We start from the raw sequence: 20,509 nt of genomic DNA, 5'->3' as shown, positions 1-20,509 counted from the left end.
TCCAGACCCTGAATCCTCCAGCTGTACTGCTAACTCATTTCCTAGGGCCGCACTCATGGTGTCAGACTCACGTGGGCTCATCACTGCGTCCTCTCATATTTTCAATGTGAATGACTTTTATTAGGAAATCTGAAAATTAGTGAAAGGTTCATTTTTCTCAGCATCCGGAAGGCTCTAAGGGCAGCCAGGAGGGGCGCGAACAGGGGCTTTGCCCTCCTTGAGAGACAGCATGAACACAGATGTTCCCAGCGCAGGCGAAGTAGAATGCTGGCTTCAGGCGTTATGGGGGAGGTAGGCAGGAATGTTGCCTTTCTGGACATTCGTTCTAAATTAGCGCCTGTGTACCCAGGGCTGGGTATAAACTAAGGAGTAAGACATTGTCCCTGCTCCTATGGAGCGTGGAGTGCATCAGAGGAGACAAATGCAGAAAAATTACATTTTAGTGGAATAAATGAAGACTGGCTACTCGGATCGGCGCTTAGCCTGGTGGGACGCCAGGCGCGGGAAGCGGAACCTAAGTGTCGAAGGTTCGGGTTTCCGGGGGTGGTGGGTGCACACAAGCGGCGCACCGTTAAGATGGCGGCTGGGCTGCGGAAACGCGGCCGGTCCGGTTCCGCGGCCCAGGCAGCGGGACTCTGCAATCAATGGCTGCAGCGCGCCTGGCAAGATCGGCGCCTGCTGCTGCGGGAGCCGCGCTACACGCTGCTGGTGGCCGCCTGCCTCTGCCTGGCGGAGGTGGGCATCACCTTCTGGGTCATTCACAGGGTGGCATGTGAGTGCGCCGAGGGGGAGGGGAGGGGAGGGAGGGACACCTGAACCCGCGACCCAAACTGGATCTCAGACCTGGAACTCCAAACCAGACTCTGTATCCACTCACTCATCAATTGCGAACCCATCCATATCCCTTACCTGAGCGCCAAGCCTGCTCTACAGAAAACCGGATCTTAATCTGCCCGCATGGCAGAGGAGGATACCCTAGAGATTGGCCTTCTGCACTGAACTTACAGCCTGCAAACCAGCTTAGAAGTCAGATTTGAGCCAAAATTGTTGTACTGCTGCGGCTGCTGCATTTCTCTGTGGCTTTGGACACCTCAGGTCTCCTCCTGGATCTCAGCTTTTTCCATGTGTTCAGTTCTGTGATCTTTGAACGTCCTTCTCAATGATGGCATCTTGTGACCACTTGAGTCCATTAGGCATTATTGGCTACTCCTTTCCAGGCTGAAACTATACTCTAGGCATAAGGCACTTGGCTTTCTTGCTAAAGACTCTTAATTCAACAAATTTTTATTTAGTGCTTATTATATGCCTAGCATTATGCTGGTTACCAGAGAGAGGTACAGTGGTGAATAAGAGATGCATTTCTGCCGGGTGCGGTGGCGCACGCCTGTAATCCCAGCACTTTGGGAGGCCGAGGCGGGCGGATCACGAGGTCAGGAGATCGAGGCCATCCTGCCTAACACGGTGAAACCCCGTCTCTACTAAAAAAAATACAAAAGAATTTAGCCGGGCGTGGTGGCGGGCACCTGTAGTCCCAGCTACTCGGGAGGCTGAGGCAGGAGAATTGCGTGAACCCGGGAGGCAGAGCTTTCAGTGAGCTGAGATCACGCCACTGCACTCCAGCCTGGGCGACAGAGCAAGAATCCGTCTCAAAAAAAAAAAGATGCATTTCTAACTCGGGCCTGGACAGTAAGTTAGCAGGCAATTATAATGCATCATAATCATGGTAGTAGTAACACAGGATGCCATAAAGGGCATAGAAAGTCACTTAAACCAGGATGGAGGAGTCAGCAAAGGCTTCATAGAGCCACCCTTGGAAGGTAGGAATTAGCTATTGAAGGAAAGAAGAAAAAGGTGAGGGAAAGGCGTGCTCTGGACAGAGGATCCTCTATTAAAAATCTCCAGCTAGGCCGGGTGCTGCGGCACACGCCTGTAATCGCAGCACTTTGGTAGGCCTAGGTGGGTGGATCTCCTGAGGTCAGGAGTTTGAGACCAGCCTGGCCAACATGGTGAAACTCCATCTCTACTAAAAATACAAAAATTAGCCGGGCGTGGTGGCACATGCCTGTAATCCCAGCTACTTGGGAGGCTGAGACAGGAGAATTGCTTGAACCCGGGAGGTGGAGGTTGCAGTGAGCCGAGATTGCACCACTGTACTCCAGCCTGGGTGACAGAGCAAGCTCCGTGTCAAAAAAAAAAAAAAAAAACTTCAGTTAGACTGGGCACGGTGGCTCATGCCTGTAATCCCAGCACTTTGGGAGGCTGAGGTGGACGGATCACTTGGGGGCAGGAGTTAAAGACCAGCCTGGGTGGGCACAGTGGCTTATGCCTGTAATCCTAGCACTTTGGGAGCCCGAGGCGGGCAGATCACTTGAGGTCAGGAGTTCAAGACCAGCCTGGCCAACATGTTGACACCCTGTCTCTACTAAAATAGAAAAATTAGCTGGGCATGATGGCAAGTGCCTGTAATCCCAGCTACTTGGGAGGCTGAGACAGGAAAATGGCTTGAACCGGGGAGACGGTGGTTGCAGTGAGCTGAGATCGCACCACTGCACTCCAGCCTGGGTGGCTGAGCGAGACCCTGTCTCAAAAGAAAAACAAACAAACAAACCAGCCTGGCCAACACGGTGAAACCCCATCTCTACTAAAAATACAAAACTTAAAAAATTAGCCAAGCATGGTGGCACACACCTGTAGTCCCAGCTACTTGGGAGACTGAGGCAGGAGAATCACTTGAACCCGGGAGGCGGAGGTTGCAGTGAGCTGAGATCGTGCCACTGCACTCCAGTCTGGGTGACAGAGTAAGACTCTGTCTCAAAAAAAAAAAAAGACAGCCTGGTTCCTTTGAGGAACTGAAATAATTTTTTTAGAGCTAGAGTGTAGAAATCAAGTGAGGGGAGTAGTAAGAGATGGGAATGCAGAAATTGAGGCCAGATCATGAAGGAATTTGAAAGCTTTGTTAAGAAGATAGCATGATAATTAAGAACTTGGGACCCTGCAAGCTTCAATCCCAACTCCACCATCCTAGCTCAATTATCTTAAGCCAGTCACTTAACCTAATTAATTCTTAGGCTCCCCTTCTAAAAATGGGAATAATACAGAGTTTTGTTTATCTTAAGGGTCTTGGGGAATCATTGAGAGGTTTTAAGCAGAGGCCTGTTAACGATTTGTATTTAGGAAGAGCTCTTTGGTGTACGAGGTGGAAAATATATTGTAGTAGGGTGAAAGTAGAAGTCAGGAGCCTAATTAGCAGGCTAGTGTATAATCATTGGGGCTAGAGATTACTTTAGGCTCAAATTTGAGTATGTAGTAGCAGAGAAGGATGAGATAGAGATATTTACGGTGAGGAACAGGCAGAACTTGTTGACGAAGGGTTGCAAATGAGAGAGGAGGGAGTATCAAAGATGTTACTCAGGTTCGTGACCTGGTAGCTAAGAGGTCGGTGGTGCCATTTGCAGAACCCAGGAAAGGGAGTAGATTGGAATGGGAAGAAGGATCACAAATTCACTTATAGAAATGTTGAGTTTGAGATGCCTGGGCTCACCCCGAGAATGTCAGATAAAGAGTTAGATTAAGAGGTAGTGAAGCCCTGGGAATTGGCTGAAAGTCTGTGTTTTGATGGTCTGGAGTCTTGGGGAGGGTGGCAGACAAGTTCTAGACTCAGAAGTAACCAGATGATCTTGTCTTCTTCCAGACACAGAGATTGACTGGAAGGCCTACATGGCCGAGGTAGAAGGCGTCATCAATGGTACCTATGACTATACCCAACTGCGGGGTGACACCGGACCACTTGTGTGAGTGGGGACAGGAAGTTCAGGGAGGATGTGAGGGGCTGGTTAGGTACTAGTCTGTGTGACCTGACCCAGGCTCACATTTTATCTCGTCTTCCAGGTACCCAGCTGGTTTCGTGTACATCTTTATGGGGTTGTACTATGCCACCAGCCGAGGCACTGACATCCGCATGGCCCAGAACATCTTTGCTGTGCTCTACCTGGCTACCTTGCTGCTTGTCTTCTTGATCTATCACCAGACCTGCAAGGTGAGTCCATGCTACCAGGGCTAGAGGGCCCCAGCCTGGGAGGGCTGGGTGGTGGGGATGGCTCAGGCTTGCTGAGCTGACCTTGTACCTTACTGTGTTCTCCCTTTAGGTACCTCCCTTCGTCTTTTTCTTCATGTGCTGCGCCTCTTACCGTGTCCACTCCATCTTTGTGCTGCGGCTCTTCAATGACCCAGTGGCTATGGTGCTGCTCTTCCTCAGTATCAACCTCCTGCTGGCCCAGCGCTGGGGCTGGGGCTGCTGCTTTTTCAGGTCAACACCTCTTCCTTCTGGCCCCCTCTCGTTTTCTGCATTTCCATCTCTTCCCAATTTCCTGCAGCAGATGGAGTAAAGGAGTAGCCAAGACAGCGTGGGTCACTCAGGGCTCCACAAAGCGAGTCCAGGATCTATAGAAAGTTTCTGCCCTGCCATCCCCCAACATACACACATGCCCTCTTTCCATCCTGTCTTCCTCCCAGACAGCATTCCTTGTTGGAATTAGTCCTTCACATTCTAAATACTCAGTATATGCTCATTCGCATATAGTAGGCATAGAGACTATGCATCTGCCTCCTGCCTACTCCAGGCTCTTCCCTCCAACAGTTGTGAGTGTAGGTCCCATCCTGGAGTTTGCTGGCGTGGCGGCAGGGGGAGGTTGCTGTGGTGATGGTGGGAGGTATGTCTTTGGGTGTTGTGTGCACGGCCCTGAAGCTGATCTCCACCCTTCCTCTCCCCTGCTCACCCCAGCCTGGCAGTCTCTGTGAAGATGAATGTGCTGCTCTTCGCCCCTGGGTTACTGTTTCTTCTCCTCACACAGTTTGGCTTCCGTGGGGCCCTCCCCAAGCTGGGCATCTGTGCTGGCCTTCAGGTACCCCCACCTCACCCTTCCTCTTTCTAATCAAGGAGAAGCCACTTGTCTTGATTGAGGGGCTCTATCCCTGAGACTCCCTCAAAGCCAAGAGAGAGGGTTTTGGAGTTGATTCTGAGCTAGGAAGCCACTATCTCTAGGCTGTAGTTTCCACAGCTGTAAAATAGGGTATTAAATTTGATGGTCTCTGAGAGCCTTTTTACTTTTTTTAATTTTAAGTTTTGAGATGGGCTCTTGCTTCGTTGCCCAGGCTGGTCTCAAACTCCTGTGCTCAAGCAATCCTCCTGCCTTGGCCTCCCAAAGTGCTAGGATTTCGGGCATGAGCCACCCTGCCTGGCTTCTGAGAGCCTTCCTTGCTCTGCCCATTTATGACTTGGTGAATCCACGCCTTAAAGCATTGTTATGACCTGCCTCCTGAGCTTCTTTGGCCCCAGGCACTGGCCTGGGGTGGGGGTGGGGGGCATGGTTTTCCTGCTATTTCTAGTGGGAATTGGGGAGCCTCTGCGGCCTACATCCCAGTCCCACACCCCTCAATGAGTAGCATGAAGGCTAGTCATTGGGAACGAGCCTTGGCAGCTCTGCTGACATCACACCGATCCTCAGGTGGTGCTGGGGCTGCCCTTCCTGCTGGAGAACCCCATCGGCTACCTGTCCCGCTCCTTTGACCTTGGCCGCCAGTTTCTGTTCCGCTGGACAGTGAACTGGCGCTTCCTCCCAGAGGCTCTCTTCCTGCATCGAGCCTTCCACCTGGCCCTGTTGACTGCCCACCTCACCCTGCTCCTGCTGTTTGCCCTCTGCAGGTGGCACAGGTGAGAAAAGGCCGTAGTGCTGTGGGCAGAGTTGGGGGAAGGAGTGAAGGGCCTAAGCCTTAGGGGCTGCTTGGGGCAAGTGTCGGTTAAGCTCATGGGGTGAGTCCAGAGTCTGACTCACAAAAGGGGCTTGATAACTGTCTGAATGGCTTTTCCCCAGGACAGGGGAAAGTATCTTGTCGCTGCTGAGGGATCCCTCCAAAAGGAAGGTTCCACCCCAGCCCCTTACACCCAACCATATCCTTTAAATTGTGGGAAGGTAAGTCTTGCCCTCTCTAGGTGCTGACAGAGTCCTGGTCAGGTATCCCCTGACAGCTGGTGACCTGGGTGAGGAAAGGGGACCCCAATCATAGAAGTCGTATTCCGCACCACTGTGGTGAGCACTTCACATATTGAAGTATATTTGATTCTTAATTCTAAATACGAGCTACTCTTATGAGTACCTCTCCCTGCTACTATCATAAGAGATTTACATATGTTCTAATATTGAAAGCTCACAAGAGACCCCAAGACAGGGAGGTACACTTACATTTACTGTTCTCATTTTACAGATGGAAAAATTAAGACTTCATGAGGTTAAGTAACTTACCAAGGTCACACAGCCAGTAAGTTAGGGGTTCAACCCCACAAGACCTTATGGCCCTAGGTATTACTCTCTCCATATTCCATATTCGGTTGAGGAGCAGGTCCAGAGAGGTTAATAAACTTGCCCAAAGGCATGCATCAAGGAATGGCAGAGCCAGGGGGCTATGTGACCTAAAAACTATTGCCTTTCTATTTTGGGATAGCCCCCCACACACACTCCTGCCCTTGGCCTTGACCACCGCATACAGATCGTTTCTACCCTCTTCACCTCCAACTTCATTGGCATCTGCTTCAGCCGCTCCCTCCACTACCAGTTCTACGTCTGGTATTTCCACACACTGCCCTACCTCCTGTGGGCCACGCCTGCACGCTGGCTCACACACCTGCTCAGGTACCAGCTGGGACAACCTGGGGGAGTGGGAAGGGATAGGGAGTTCCTGTTGGGGGTTTATGACTAGGGCATGAGGAGCTGCAGGTCTGCAGGCCTTGAAACTGGATGAAACGTGGAACCTGTTTCTCATCTCCAGGTTGTTGGTGCTGGGGCTCATCGAGCTCTCCTGGAACACATACCCTTCCACATCCTGCAGCTCTGCTGCCCTGCACGTATGCCATGCCGTCATCCTGCTGCAGCTCTGGCTGGGCCCGCAGCCTTTCCCCAAGAGCACCCAACACAGCAAGAAAGCCCACTGAAGTCCACCCCTTTCGCTCCAGTCCACCCTCAGGACCTGAGGTGGGATGGACTCTGTGCCCTTCCAAATAAACCTTGCTAAGTCCAACTCTGTGCAACCTACATGGGGGTGGGGGCAGCTGATGCCTGGTCCAGGCTGTGAGGGACACGTATGGAGCAGATAAAGAATTCACTCAAGCAGTCTTAAGAGGCACTTTATTGCATAGGATTTGGGGACTGTGGCTCTCTACCCTTCCACTGGGCTGCAGGGAGCTCAGAGGATGGAGGGGAGTGTGAGTGGGGTGGGAGGAGCGGGAGAGAGCACAGGCAGGCACTTTTTGTGGGGGCAAGAGGGCTCTAGGGAGGGAGTAAGAAGCAGTGGGGGACAGGCTGGCACCAGCCTACACTTTCCCAGCACCAAGAGGCCAGCCCTGGGCGGCAGTGACTTGAGTGTGTTGGGTGGGGCGCCAGCCCAAGCAGCAGCGGGCGGCCTTCACACGTTCGCTGGGCTGTAGCACAGCAGGTGTAGCTGCAGGTTTTGGTCCCAGTGGCGCAGGAGCAGGAAGAGCCCCCGGGCTGCGGCCTTGAGGGCGGCCAGGTCAAGGCCGTCAGGCAAGTGCTGGGCCCGCAGCCAGCAATCAGCCTTGGCCGCTGTCAGTTCCCACTCGCCGAAGGCAGCGGCGCATCGGTGCTCCAGCCAGGCGAGTGCCACGGCAGTGGCCCAGGTCCGGCCCCGCAGGTCGGTGCCGCCCAGCCCTTCCGCCCCCTCGGAGGCCTCGGTGTCTGAGCCCCGCCCACTGTCCACCTGGCCTGGCCCCTCGGAGCCCGAGCTGGGGGACGGGCTGCAGGAGGCCGTGGCACTGTCACCCTGGCCAACACCAGGGCCCAGAAGTGCCCAGGGCAATGAGGCCGAGGTGGGGCTGAGGCTGGCGCGGTGCACGGCAAAGGGCGAGGCGCGGCAGAGGCGCTCCTGCGAGATGCGCACAGCGGCACAGAAGGGCGCGTCCAGGCGGAAGGAGCCTGGTGCCTCCTGCAGCCGCACCTGAGGAGAGAGGAGGTGGGGGGAGAAGCGAGCTGAGACAGCGCCCGGCCCCGGCGGCGCCACCCTCCACCTCCCGAGTCCTCACCAAGGGCAGGTAGTCATGGTCGCTGCCTTCACTGTTGTTGGCCTGGCCAGGGTCAGGGCTACAGAGTTTGTGACGGCGGCCCATGTTGAGCCGACAGGGAGGACGGAGAGGTGGGCGGTGAGGACCTTCCGTGGGAGTGGCAGGGTCCCCCAAAGCACACTTGGAGCTGCCATTTTGGTCCAAGTCCCAGGCGCCTGCTGGAGAGCCTCTCTGAAGTCCTGCAGTGGGGATCATCAGTGCCAGGGGGCGGTCTCTAAGCCCAGGTGCCCCTACCCTTTCCCTACCTTTGGGTGTTACCTTTAGAGTAGACAACAGTGGGCAGAGGAGCTGCATCTAGATGGCTGTGAGAGGCAGGAGGGGTACCTGGGGGCTCAGCGGGCTCTGCAGGGGCACAGGGGACAGGAGTCAGGTTTGTCCAGGACAGTGGCCAGTGAGGTGAGAGCTGCACCTGAGGGTTCACCAGAAGAGGCCCCTACCTGAGCTGCGCACCTGCAGGGCCCCAGGCAGGACCTCCCTAGTAGTAGCATCCACAGCTACAGGGCAAGTGAAGCAGGAGGGGGCAGAGCTGACCTTACTTGTCTGAAGGGCTCGAAGCCAGCACCTCCGGGCATGGCCTGTGGAACCAAGGAACGGTCTGTGGAGGCCCCGCCACCCATCCTCTACAGAGGGCTCATAGAAAAAAATTGCAGTGTTCTCCCCAGCTTCTCCCTCTATCGACTTTAACAGAGTAGATTGCCTTGCTAGGCCCAGAACCAGCTCAGACTCCCCAACTTTGACAAGAAGTGATCAGGCTGAATCTTCAACCCATAGCAGAGCAAAGGCCTCCTGGCTGCCCAGAAATTCAGCACTCTGGACACCACCCAGAGGAAGCATTAACTGGCACATTTTCCTCCACCTGCTTCTGCACTAATAAAACTTGGAAATGTTCTCGCTCTTCATGATCCAATGTGGTAGCCACTAGTCACATGTGACTATTGAGTACTTCAGCTGTGGCTAGTGCAACTGAGGAAATGAACTTCAAGTATTTTCCTAAATGACAAAGATTTGTTTTTACGCTGTGGGTGCTGTGAATCATGACAGGATCACATTGCCCTCTGTGCTGGCTGCTAGGAAGCTTGTCAGTTCTGGATCTGATCCTTGTAAGAGTATATAACCTCACAGCATGCACCTTTAATATAACCTCATTCTCAGTTTCCTTTTATTTTTACTTTTTCCCATTGTCCCGCTTAATTTTTTATCTTGTCTGTGATGAGCCTCAAATCCTTTGTGATCAAAGCGAGGTATAGAGAGTGATCAAACACACAGACCTCTACCTTTGCTGTTTTTAGCCCATGCCTTTGGGCCCTGACTGGACCCATGAGCAACTCACCCCGGTCAGCTGTGGTCTCTGCCCCTCCTCTGAGGGCCAGCTGCTCATTGTCCCGGACCACAGAGGCTGCCGTCAGCCGATGGAGTGCTTGGTCCCAAGCATCTTCTCTTACAGGAGGTGAGGGAGGCTGTGAGCCATCTCCAGGTCCCCACAGTGTCTCCAGCCCAACACCCACCTCCCAGCACATAGGCTGCTCCCCACACAGGCCCCGGATCACCACATGGCAGCGTGGAGCCTGGGGAGGCACTGCTGGAGGGGCCTCCCCACTAGGAGGCACAGCCGTGAATAAGAAGGGTGGTTCCATCAGCATGTCCCAGTCCATGGGGGCTGGGGAGAGCAGGTTTCCTGGGGAGGCAAGACAGCAGGGGCATGGGCAGAGTGGTCCTCTGGGCTTTACCTCCCCAAGGCCTCCTTGGTGTCTGGGAAACCAGCTCCCCATCCAACACTTACCTGAGTCATCCAGGCCTTGTCCCAATTGTTGGCCTGGCTCAGGACTTGGGCCATCTAGTATTGCACCCAAAGAGGGTTTCCGGGGTCGGCCGGGGACTTGGTTTGCCCGGCCTGGAGGGGATGAGAGGCTTCGGCCAGCCAGAGCCGCTCTGTGCTGACGGCCCAGCACCTCAGTACTCAAGGCCCCCACCTGCATGTGAGATATGGGGGCCACTGGTCAAGGAATGCAGAACCCCTGACCATCATACATGGGTGCACAGCTGGCCCATGCCCCTTGTCTGAAACCCTGGGTGGCTGCTCACCAGCTTGAGGAGGAAGGCCAAGTTCCTTATGGCCTACAGTAACCTCTGGCCTTGGCCCCTTCCCAGCATCATCCCACTCCACTCCCTATTTCCCACTTGTGGTTGTTGCTTGTCTCTGTATTTTCGTTTATGTCTTCTCCCTCTCTGCATGGCTAACTCGTGCTTATTCTTCCAGATATGGCTCTGACTTTCCTGACTCTCTCAGGCAGAATTAGTCACCCTGACTTTAAGCCCCCATAATACATGTCCTTGTGCTCATCACTGGTTGTTACATGGTATTATTGTTGGGGATTTACCCACCTTTCTCTCTAGCTAGACTTAATAGTAAACTCTACATAATGTCTGGCACACAGCAGGTGGTAAATAAATATTTGCTGGATACAAGGCGAATGAATGTGGGTTGGATCTCACCTTGAATGGAGCTGGTGTGGGTGCAGGCAGGGGACAGGAGCGGGAGCCTGCAGGTTCTCCCCAGGCCAGACTGCGGCAGCCCTGCTGAGAAGGGGGCTCCAAGGGAGCACTACCTTCGAGGGAGCCAGGGCCCTGTGAGCCTGGGGACTCACTGCTGCCTGTGGAGCCTGGGCCTGGCTCGGGGCTGGCAGAGCAGTGGGTGAGCACATACTGCTCCCGAATGTACGAGGACTGAAAGATGCGGCGCCATATGGCTGTGTCAGAGGGGTTGGGTCCAGGATCCGTGACTGGGTCTGTCAGAGCATCAGTACCTGCTGGGAGGCAGTAGAATGGACCCTAGCCCTGACCCCTCCCAGTGCCCACTCCAATACAGCCACACACATACACCTGGGCACTCACTCCGCTCCGAGTCCCTGGCAGCCCATGGGCTGGACAGTTCTGCTGATACAGTGCCTGTTCCCAGTGGCTCTGAGGTGCCAGTGGGCTCAGTGCCAGGGCTGGCAACAGATGGGGCCTCTTCTGGGGATGGAAACACGGACCCACCCAAGCTCTGCCAGCCAGGCTCTTGGCCCTAGAGAGAATATTATTGGGGAAAAAATTAACTGCAGTTATGTGCTACCTCTTTCCAAACATTTTTAGATGGCTCACAGCAAGAGGCAACAAAGCTAATAAACCAAAAACAAAAGACAAGTACTAAAGAAGGAGGAAGCAAACACGTTCACCGTAAGGGTTAATAGAGCTGCTGGGAAGCTGAGCTTTAAGTTTGGCCCTGAGCTCCCTGGCAGCCAGGCAAAAAAAAGTCTGTTATACAGCTCTCATGATCAAAAAGGAGGAAGCATGCGTAGTTCTTCCAAAGAGATAAGGCTTTTCATTCAAAAATAACTACCATGTCCCCAGCTCCTACTGTGTCAAGTGTTCTGCCAAGAGTATTCACTTTATGACCCCTGATGACAACCACCTGTGAAAAACATCATTTCCATATGAGGAAACGGGTCAGTGAGGTGAAGTGACTTGCTCAAATCAAATGGCTGGTAAGTGACAGAGCTGGGATTAGAGATTGCGCCTAGGTTATGCTCATCCATCACTGAGTGTCCCAGAAAATACGTTGGCTGGTGCTTTCTGTAGGGAACTATGTGAAGCCATGAGCAAGCCTTGACGGAAACCTCATAGCAAATGCGGGTGCTGTTTTCCATGGCTGTGTGCTTTAGTGATCTTGGGTAAAAACTCAGGGGTAACACTTTGCAGGACAACTCAGTGGAAGACTCCATGAAGGGGGCAGGGTGTGGTCATCTTGAGGGGCCCAGTGTGATCTCTGTGGAGCTCTGGGGGATAGTACAGGAGCTTGGTAGACAGAGGCACAGAGAATGGAAAAAGGGTTTGGAAGAGATGCGGGGACTTCAGCCATCCCAGGCCCCCCAACCTCACCCTAGCCCCCCTACCACACCCCAGCCCAGGCCTACCCCTGGTGGGCGGGACCGGAAGCCATCCACCCTGAAGAGTGAGCAGTAACCGAGCAGCTGGTCCCCAGGGTAGAGTGCTGGGATCTCCCGGGGGGTGAGCAGTGCCTCCACAGTGTCCGGCACAAACCAGTCCACAGAGACGTCACTCAAAGCAGGTTCCAGTGCCTTCCGCAGAGCCTGCACCAGCTGTGGGGAGCGGCCACAGGGAAGACACGGGAGGGAAAGAGGTGTCATACGGCCAGACAGAGCGGGAAGGCTGCCCTTCCCCTGATGCCATCTGCCCAGCCCCTGAGCTGGTGAGGCACAGGGCCAGGCTGGGGTCAGGAGAAGGAATGAGGGTAGGAGCAAGCAGGGGGCTGAGTGCTCAGCCCTCAGGATTTGGTCTGTCTCCTGGCCTGAGCTTTGCCACATGGATGGGGCAAGACTGTGAGGACGAGGCTCCGTTCCAGGACTCAATGAGATTCGGAGCGTGGTCAGAGACAGTGTCCTGACACCTCTGGCCATCACAGCACCAACAGCTCTTCCCCTGATTGGAGTGGGGAGAAGGCCTGGTGAGGGTGCCAGGAGCCCCCATGGCCTGCCTGAGTTCTGTTTCAGACTTGATGTGTAACTTGGGAGAAAAACTTCCAGGTGTAGGGAACAGGGCCCAGGCTCAAGCTCACCATGGGCTGCAGCCTCTGCCCAGGCCTCAGGAAGTAGGCCTGACCTCTGCTGAGGGCAGATAAACCCTGGAGCAGCTGGTGGCAGGTGGGCCCCAGCCCAAAGGAGAAGCATCTGATGAAGGAAAGGAAACAGCTGTGATCTTCAGGAGCCCTTTGTGGGGGCTCAATCTTAGGCATCTGGCTCTGCCCATCCCATACCTGGCTGTCCCCCTGTGCCACCTCATGAGCTCCAGGGTTTGGTGGGTAGTGGCAGGCATGGGTGAGGCAGCAGTGAGCAGGAACAGCTGCCGAGGGTAGGCCCTGTGCTGGGGCTGCCCCATGGCCCAGTCCAGAGCAGCCAGCACGTCTGGGGGCCCACTCGGAGCCTGCAGGGTCTCAATGCTCTCGCAGATCAGCTGCACAGCATCCTGGAGAGAGAAGGCACAGGCTGGGACGCACTGGGCTGAAACCTCTCTGTAAGGCCCCCAGATCCCTGGATCACACTCACATCACTGCAAGGCCGGCTCTCTGGGAAGAGTGGCTGCACCAACGTCCCAAACACGGCCAGGTTGATAAGCGTCTGGGGCGGGAGGGACTTCACAGCCAAAACAATGGCATCCTGTGGAGGGCCAGGGAGGGCGGTGTGAGGCCGGCCCCATGGGCCCTGATACAGAGCAAGGGAAGCCAGATCACTGCCTTATCCAGGCTGTTATTCAAGTGAGAGGCTGTGGTAACCTGGGAGAGGCCCTGGGTGTGAGGGAAAGACTGTGCCAGTGAGCCCTCAAGTGTGCGTGAGAGACTGTGTGGGACTCTGGAGGTACACATGACTGTGTGTGGGACTCTGGAGGTACACATGACTGTGTGTGGGACTCTGGAGGTACACATGACTGTGTGTGGGACTCTGGAGGTACACATGACTGTGTGGGGGACTCTGGAGGTAAACATGACTGTGTGGGGGACTGTGGAGGTACACATGACTGTGTGGGACTCTGGAGGTACACATGACTGCGTGTGGGACTCTGGAGGTACACATGACTGTGTGGGGGACTCTGGAGGTAAACATGACTGTGTGTGGGACTCTGGAGGTACACATGACTGTGTGGGACTCTGGAGGTACACATGACTGTGTGTGGGACTCTGGAGGTACACATGACTGTGTGTGGGACTCTGGAGGTACACATGACTGTGTGTGGGACTCTGGAGGTACACATGACTGTGTGTGGGACTCTGGAGGTACACATGACTGTGTGTGGGACTGTGGAGGTACACATGACTGTGTGGGGGACTGTGGAGGTACACATGACTGTGTGGGGGACTGTGGAGGTACACATGACTGTGTGGGACTCTGGAGGTACACATGACTGTGTGTGGGACTCTGGAGGTAAACATGACTGTGTGTGGGACTCTGGGGGTATACATGAAACTTGAGTCTCCCTATGATTGGAGTGACTCCCTGTGACTGAGTGCGAGTCTATGTGTGAAAGGCTCTTGGAATCCTGGAGAGACATGTGTGTGTGAATACGAGCAAGAGAGCGTGACAGTGTCTGTTTGGCGGTTGGAGCAGGGCTGCTGTCTAAGGGAATCCCCTGAGGAGTTGCCATCTGCTTCCTCTTTGGAAGATGGTGTTTGAAGCAACAAGGTAACTCCTGGCTTCGAGAGGCTGCCCTCAGCCCACCTCAGACCCACTGCCCCACCCAACCCCCAGGCCTGCCTACACCACACCCCTACAGGCCTTGTGTGCTGCGCTGCTGCCATCCAAAAGGAAGAGTAGCTCCCGAGTAGCTGTCCCCAGGTGTCCGGGCTTGGAGCTCAGGTCTGGGCAGAAGCTCAGCACCAGCACGGGGTTCAGCAGGATGTCCTTGTGGAAGCGTCGCTGCAGGAACCACACCTGAGCAGGGGAGTCCCAAGTCAGCCTGCGCAAGGCTTAGTGCTACTTTGTTGAGGGTGGGCAGTGGGATTGGCTCTGGGGCCTTTTTCTGTCTGATCCACCCAGAGGGGACATCTTTTTGTAGTAATTCGAATAAAGGCAGGGGCAAAGGCAGGTGGCTGTCTTCTGTTTATATCAGACCTAGCCTCCATCCTCTGAGACACACCCCAGAGAGATTCACATCCTCCCTCCAATGACAATACTCATCTGTCCTCTGCGATGGTTGGTGGCAGCTGCGGAGAGATCTTGCTGAGAAAAGAGGCCTCCCCGCACCCATCCCAATGTAAGCCTGCTTGCCTGCTCCTCGTGCACAAACGCAGCCAAGGCTGGGGGCCAGGCCAGGCTCCTATGGCGGTACCTGCCGGTCCCCATCACTGTCCCTTCGCTGTAGCCTCTGGAAATCTCGGCGGGCCCTTACCCGGGCCTCATATTCTGCTGAGCTCAGGCTGCCGCCCTCCAGCATCAGGTGTGGCTGATGGGGCTCTGAGAGGAGAGGACACAATTCTGTCAAGGAAGTCCCTGCCTCTGGACCCCAAGTGCCCAGTTTCACTGTCTAGAAGGAGCCTGCAGGTCCAGCCTTCCTGCACCACAGGCTCCGCCCTCACAGATGACTCCGTCCATCTGGCTGGGGCCCAGAAACCTGCACTTAAGAAATGCATCCCCCATTCATACAGAAGCAGGTCAGAGCCGGCCCACGGTGTGTCCCAGTCTCTCACCACTGGGGTGCAGCAGGATCTCCAAGGCCCGGTCACAGTGGTGGCCCTCTGCCAGTGTGACACAGATGGTGGCTGCAGAGCTGGCATGAGGGGGGGCATCTGCCCGCAGAGCATGAGAGGGGCTCTCCAGGCCTGAGGGACACAGAGGCAGGAAGGGGAGATGCAGCCATCACACCTTCCCAGGGACAGCAACTGTTGGCAGGGGTCATGGCTGATTCAGTCAGCTCTCAGAGTCTGATCTCTAGGGGGTCAGATGGACGAGGAAGGATGTGCCTGCTTTCATGGACTGGGAAGTTGATTCCAGCGGGGTTTCTGGCAGGTCGAAGAGTCAAGCATCAGCCAGGTGCTGATTTAGCATCCGCCCCCCAACTTTTGCGTAAGGAAAACCTACTTCATCACGGGTACTGGTCCCATTGTAAGTATTTCTCTTCCCACTGGTGGGTGGGATGAGATATAAATAAATTACCTTGATAAAATTAGGGGTGTGTGTGTTGGGTAGAGGTGACCAGGGGGTGCTCCCACTGCTAACCCGGATGTTGCAGAGGCTTGGGTCCCTGTCTTTTTGTCCTGTGTCCCTCCTATCCCTGAGCCTTATTTCCCTTCCAGTCACTACACTGGGCGGAGTGGGCATCTGAAAAGAGGGCAGGCCAGCCAGATGCACCCACCTGCAAGCAGGCATGGCCCAGTCACCAGCATCTCGAAGGAGAAGGTATATGGGGCAGGGCAGCGGGCAGGGCCTGAGAACACGTCCTGAGGGGCAGCCGGCTCCTCCCAGGCCAGCCCTTCCTCCTGAGGGCTGCCCACCCCGAAGCAGCTGGTGGGGCTGGAAGGGAGCATGAGGAGGGTCACTGGGCCACTGTGAAGGCCCCTAACCCCTCCGGCTGACTGGCCCCAGCCCTTCCTCACCCTTCCCATCCCTGGGTACCCTGTCAGTGCCCCCTCACCCGCACTAGACCCAGAGAAGCCGAGGGAGGGACGAAGAGAATCACCATAGGCCCAACCTGTCGTCACAGAGCCCCGGAGGCCTGGGGGGCCCCGGCGGGCCTGGCGGGGCCAGCGGGGTGAGCACAGTGGGCAGGGCCACATGCAGCACCCCGTCAGGCCTTGAGGGCAGCTCCCGGCTGCTGTGCAGGGTCACCGTCATGGTGCCAGCCGCGGCGATAAGGCCTGTGGGCAGCACCAACGTGGACCGGGCCTGGGCCAGATCCAAGACAAGATGACCTATGATGGGTGAGAAATGGGGTCAGAGCACTCTGGAAGCAGAGGAGAGGGAGGAAGCTAGAGGTGGGAACAGGCATTGGGTCAGGGAGCCTGGGCAAGGGGGACTTTGCGTGTTGGCACTAGGCTAATGCATTGGTGACGCAGGATGGAGGCATGAGATGAATGATGGCAGGAGAGGCAGACTAACTGTGAACTGATCTGGCTGTCATCAGGCAAGTGCGCAGTGACATCCTTGCTAATGGAAGGCTGAGGAGAAGGGGCCATTTCCACTCTCAAGGCCCTGGGAATACCCACACCCTCCGCCCCTCTCCCCCTGCCTGCCTCTTTCCATTCAACCCTTGGCCACCATCCCTTGTGGACAGACATCTCCCTGTGGCCTGGGACCCCACTCTGCTCATAAATTTCCTGCTCCTGAACCATCAGGAGCTCCCCCATTGCCCACTAAGGTGGCTCCAGAATTCTCTACTCCTCCCGGGCAGGAGGAATAGAGAAGCAGGAAGCAGGCTGGAGGACATAAAGCTCCATTTGCACACCGCACACACTGTTTTTTTTAGCTCCTAGGTTTGTTTGGGGACTGGTGGGGCTGCTAAAGGAATAATGACCAGCCATGTACAGTGGCAGCTGTGTACACCACCGACATGGTCTGGCCCCAGCCCACCTTCACAGCCCTACTGTACCTCACTTCCTCACAACGACCAATTGTTCATCCTTTCAATAAATACTTGCTGAATAACTGAAGGGAAGAAAAAGATGGAAGGAAAGAAAGAAAGGGGCTTCCATCCCAGCCAGCTGACACAGTGGAGACAGCACAGCATCAAGTTTTAAATATCAGCTCGGAGACCTCTAATTGAGTCCTTTGGCAGCTCTGTTGTTCTGAGGAGCCTGTTTCCTCATCCATAAAGTAGGGATCATAATAACTCTGTGATTGTGGTGAGGAACAAATGAGGCAATGTATGCAAAGCACCTGCTATGACTTTCATCCCCCATAACAGGAGGAAGGGGGATTATCCCCCTTCCGTCTCCCATAACAGGAAGAAGCCTGCATTACCCACTACTTGGGATTCAAATGAGGTGATACTAGCAATTGTAAACTGTAAATCACTATAAACATGAGATATTTTATTGTCATTACCCATTGTAACCTACTTATAAGCATTTGCTTATACTGTTGCCCCTACCTTCCACTTAACTGGGTCCTACACTTTCTTGCAGTCAAATGCTGGCTCTACCTCCTTCTGGAACATTCCTGGGGCCTCAGCCCAGAGCTCACTCTAGCCTCTAACCATAAGTCTCTAACCTGCTGGGCTTATGCCAGCTCTCAACACCACTGGATTCTGTTCCTCTTCTTCTTACCTGGATTGTAAATCCCCTGGGCAGGAATCAAAGGCATGTATGAATGAATCAATGAAAGAACCAGGTGCAAGCACAGCACACAGCACAGGGCTGGGCTTCTGTCCCTTCCCCGGGCACTCGCCGGGCCTCATAATGCCAGGTTCTGTGTGAGGTGCTGGGATTCGGAGATGCTCCAGCGGGGAGACAGACAGGCAGATCTGTGACAATGACTCCCCCTGTAAGTGCCATAACGAGGGGGCACAAAAGGCTGGGGAACCAGGAAACAGTGCAGCTATTTGTGGGGGAGTCAGGGAGGGTTTCCCTAGGAGTGACGTTTAGTGGATCTTAAAGGACAAGTAGGAATTTGCTCAATAGAAGATGGGAAGACAGAGCAGAGAGGTGGGAAGGGACCTGACAGTCAGTGTGGCCAGTAGCAGTAGTACCTGGTGTATGGGGTCGCGGGGAGAGGGATGGAATGGGGTGAGAGTGAGGGCCTTGGCTGCTAGGCACAGGAGTCTACACTTGATCCACTGGCCCACGCGAGGCCGGGCTGAGGTGTGCAGCCTAAAAAAGTAAGGGGCCGGAGGGACCACCTGGGGAGAAGGCTCCCTTTGCAGCCCCCTAGAGAGACCGGTCTCCTGGGCTGTAAGGGCTGCTGGCGCCCCCGCAAGCCCTGTGCTGCCTGCCGTGTCTGTCTCCCAGGCTGTGAACCTCCGGGCCATGTTCTCCCAGCACCTGGCGCAGGTCAGGTGCCCAGCCCACGACTGTTGAATACCAGGATGAGCCAATGAATGCGCAAGGCAGTGCCCGGAGGAAGGCGGGGGACGGGCGGAGGCCGAGCGGGTGCGGGAGCCTGAGCTGCGCCCGGCCTTCAGGAGCGCGGGTGCGGGCGCGCGGGACTCACCCTGCGCGCAGCGGCGGGGCGTCGGGGTCCCCAACCCGGGGCCCAGAGCGCGGCAGCAGGCGGCCTGCGAGCGGCGCCGGCTCTGCAGCTGGAAGGAGACGCGCCGTCCGGCGGCCTCGGCCTCGAAGCCGGACACCACCTCGGCCTCGGCCAGCGGGTACACGAACACGCCTGGGGAGGACGGCGGGAGGCGGCGTCGGACCCTGCCCGGCGCACCCCCCGCCCCGCCCGCGCCCCACCCGGGCCTCACCGTCCACCGGCTGCGGCTGCGGGTTGCGGTAGGTGAGCCGGGCCCGCACGCTGAGGCAGGGGCCGTTGGCGCAGGCCCGGACCCAGGAGTCCGTGAGCGGCAGCGGCGTCCAGCTGGAGGGGCAGTACAGGCCGGGCATGGCGCCGGGAGGCGGGCCCTGCGGGAACCGGCCGGGGAAGCTGGGCGCAGGGTGACGGGACGCCCACCCCGCGCTCCAGAGGCCAGCGCGAGAGTCTCACTCCAGCACCCGGACGGGGCCTGCCGGGGCGCGAGGCCGAGCGGGAGCTCCTGAGGGCGACAGGTGGCGGGGGAGATAAGGGGGCGACAGGCGTGGTGGCGAGGAGGGCATCCTCACGCGTTACCTGGCAGCCGGGCCGCGGGGGGTTAATGATTAACGCGCGCTTGGGCGCCCAGCCGTCCCGCCGCGGCTCCCCCGGGGGTGGGGGCGGTCACAGCTGTTCCACCGCCCACTCCCAACCTCCCAGCCACCCCCGTACCTGCCGGCCCCCCGGGGCTCCCCGCGGCCGCCAGCTGTCGGAAGCGGCGCGGGTGGAGATGGAAGATGCTCCGGGAAGGCGGAGGTTTAAAGGGCCCGAATTCCCCCGGAGGCCCCCGGCCCGGCGAGGGATCGCGGGGGCAGGGTGGATGGGGCGCCGAAAGGGCCTCGGTCTTTCTTTCCCTGGTGCCTCATCCGACGGGGGTGCTGGCCGGAGTGGAGGGGTTAAGGGTGGGAAGAACGAGCTGGGAAAGCGAAAAGAGGGGGTCTTTGGGAGGCAAGCCCGGGAGAGGTGTCGGGCCAGGGAGAGTCCGTGGGCGCCGCCAGGGCACCGCTCCCCACCCCGGCAGAGCTGATGTGGGAGGAGGGGGCACCTGCAGTCGCCGCGGCCCGCGCAGGGGATGCCGCGGGCTGGCTCTGGGGATCGCCCCCCTCCCTGTGGCAGTCTCAGCCTCACCGTCGTGTCCTCCGCGGAGTTCTAGGTGCCCACGGGATCCGTGTGGGTGGTGCCGCCTCTGCGCCCCGGGTGGTCCTCGGTCCCGGCACCTGCCGGCCGCCAGCTCGCGACTGTGGCTGCAGCAGCTCTGAGTCCCCGCAGGGGCGCGGGCCCTGCCGGCGGTGGTCCCGCCCCCGTTCCGAGAGGCCGCCCCTCCAGCCTGCCGTGGCCCCGCCTGCTGCTGCTGCGGTGGGGCTGGCGCTCCCCCCTCCTTCGGGCGCGGTACCGCCTCCGCGCCAGCGGCGGCAGCCCGAGCCAGACTGGGCACCGCAGTGCAGGGACCGCGTCCCTGCCGCCGCACGGATCCCCGTCACTGCAGGACCGAGGCCTCAGAGACCCCACCCTTTCCATTCTTCAGGAATCAGGCGTCCTGCAAGTGCCACCGACACTGCCGCGACCCCAGCTATCCATTACCACGACGGCATCCCATTCCCCAGCCCACCCC

At 56.7% G+C, this 20,509-nt stretch overlaps 2 protein-coding genes across 14 annotated transcripts; one reads left to right on the top strand and one right to left on the bottom strand.

Moving 5' to 3' along the window:
* Positions 1-36: 36 nt before the first annotated feature.
* ALG3 (ALG3 alpha-1,3- mannosyltransferase) lies at positions 37-7,071 on the top strand. 4 transcript variants are annotated; one of them, XM_054481380.2, is made up of 9 exons: positions 540-735; positions 3,692-3,791; positions 3,889-4,036; positions 4,146-4,306; positions 4,781-4,901; positions 5,505-5,710; positions 5,871-5,948; positions 6,543-6,686; positions 6,823-7,071. In XM_054481380.2, the coding sequence occupies exons 1-9, from the start codon at positions 645-647 to the stop codon at positions 6,983-6,985; spliced, it is 1,212 nt and encodes a 403-aa protein (XP_054337355.1). In that variant the 5' UTR covers positions 540-644; the 3' UTR covers positions 6,986-7,071. The 4 variants fall into 4 exon arrangements, with proteins under 4 accessions (XP_054337352.1, XP_054337354.1, XP_054337355.1 ...); XM_054481378.2 differs by having other exon boundaries at positions 540-772; XM_054481377.2 differs by lacking the exon at positions 5,871-5,948 and having other exon boundaries at positions 37-772; positions 6,499-6,686.
* A 93-nt stretch (positions 7,072-7,164) lies between these two features.
* On the bottom strand, positions 7,165-20,154 carry VWA5B2 (von Willebrand factor A domain containing 5B2). 10 transcript variants are annotated; one of them, XM_054481366.2, is made up of 20 exons: positions 20,026-20,154; positions 19,073-19,360; positions 18,823-18,993; positions 16,355-16,586; positions 16,031-16,188; positions 15,366-15,497; positions 15,008-15,132; positions 14,455-14,610; positions 13,231-13,341; positions 12,942-13,150; positions 12,744-12,855; positions 12,082-12,267; positions 11,021-11,192; positions 10,622-10,935; positions 9,909-10,098; positions 9,459-9,803; positions 8,566-8,703; positions 8,387-8,470; positions 8,090-8,307; positions 7,165-8,004 (listed from the first exon to the last, which is right to left on the bottom strand). In XM_054481366.2, the coding sequence occupies exons 2-20, from the start codon at positions 19,209-19,211 to the stop codon at positions 7,456-7,458; spliced, it is 3,741 nt and encodes a 1,246-aa protein (XP_054337341.1). In that variant the 5' UTR covers positions 19,212-19,360; positions 20,026-20,154; the 3' UTR covers positions 7,165-7,455. The 10 variants fall into 10 exon arrangements, with proteins under 10 accessions (XP_054337341.1, XP_054337347.1, XP_054337349.1 ...); XM_054481372.2 differs by having other exon boundaries at positions 10,622-10,932; XM_054481374.2 differs by having other exon boundaries at positions 16,367-16,586.
* Positions 20,155-20,509: the final 355 nt, after the last annotated feature.

This window comes from Pongo pygmaeus, chromosome 2 (genome assembly GCF_028885625.2).
Source record: "Pongo pygmaeus isolate AG05252 chromosome 2, NHGRI_mPonPyg2-v2.0_pri, whole genome shotgun sequence".
Taxonomy (NCBI): domain Eukaryota; kingdom Metazoa; phylum Chordata; class Mammalia; order Primates; family Hominidae; genus Pongo; species Pongo pygmaeus.
This window is presented reverse-complemented; position numbering and strand designations above follow the sequence as displayed.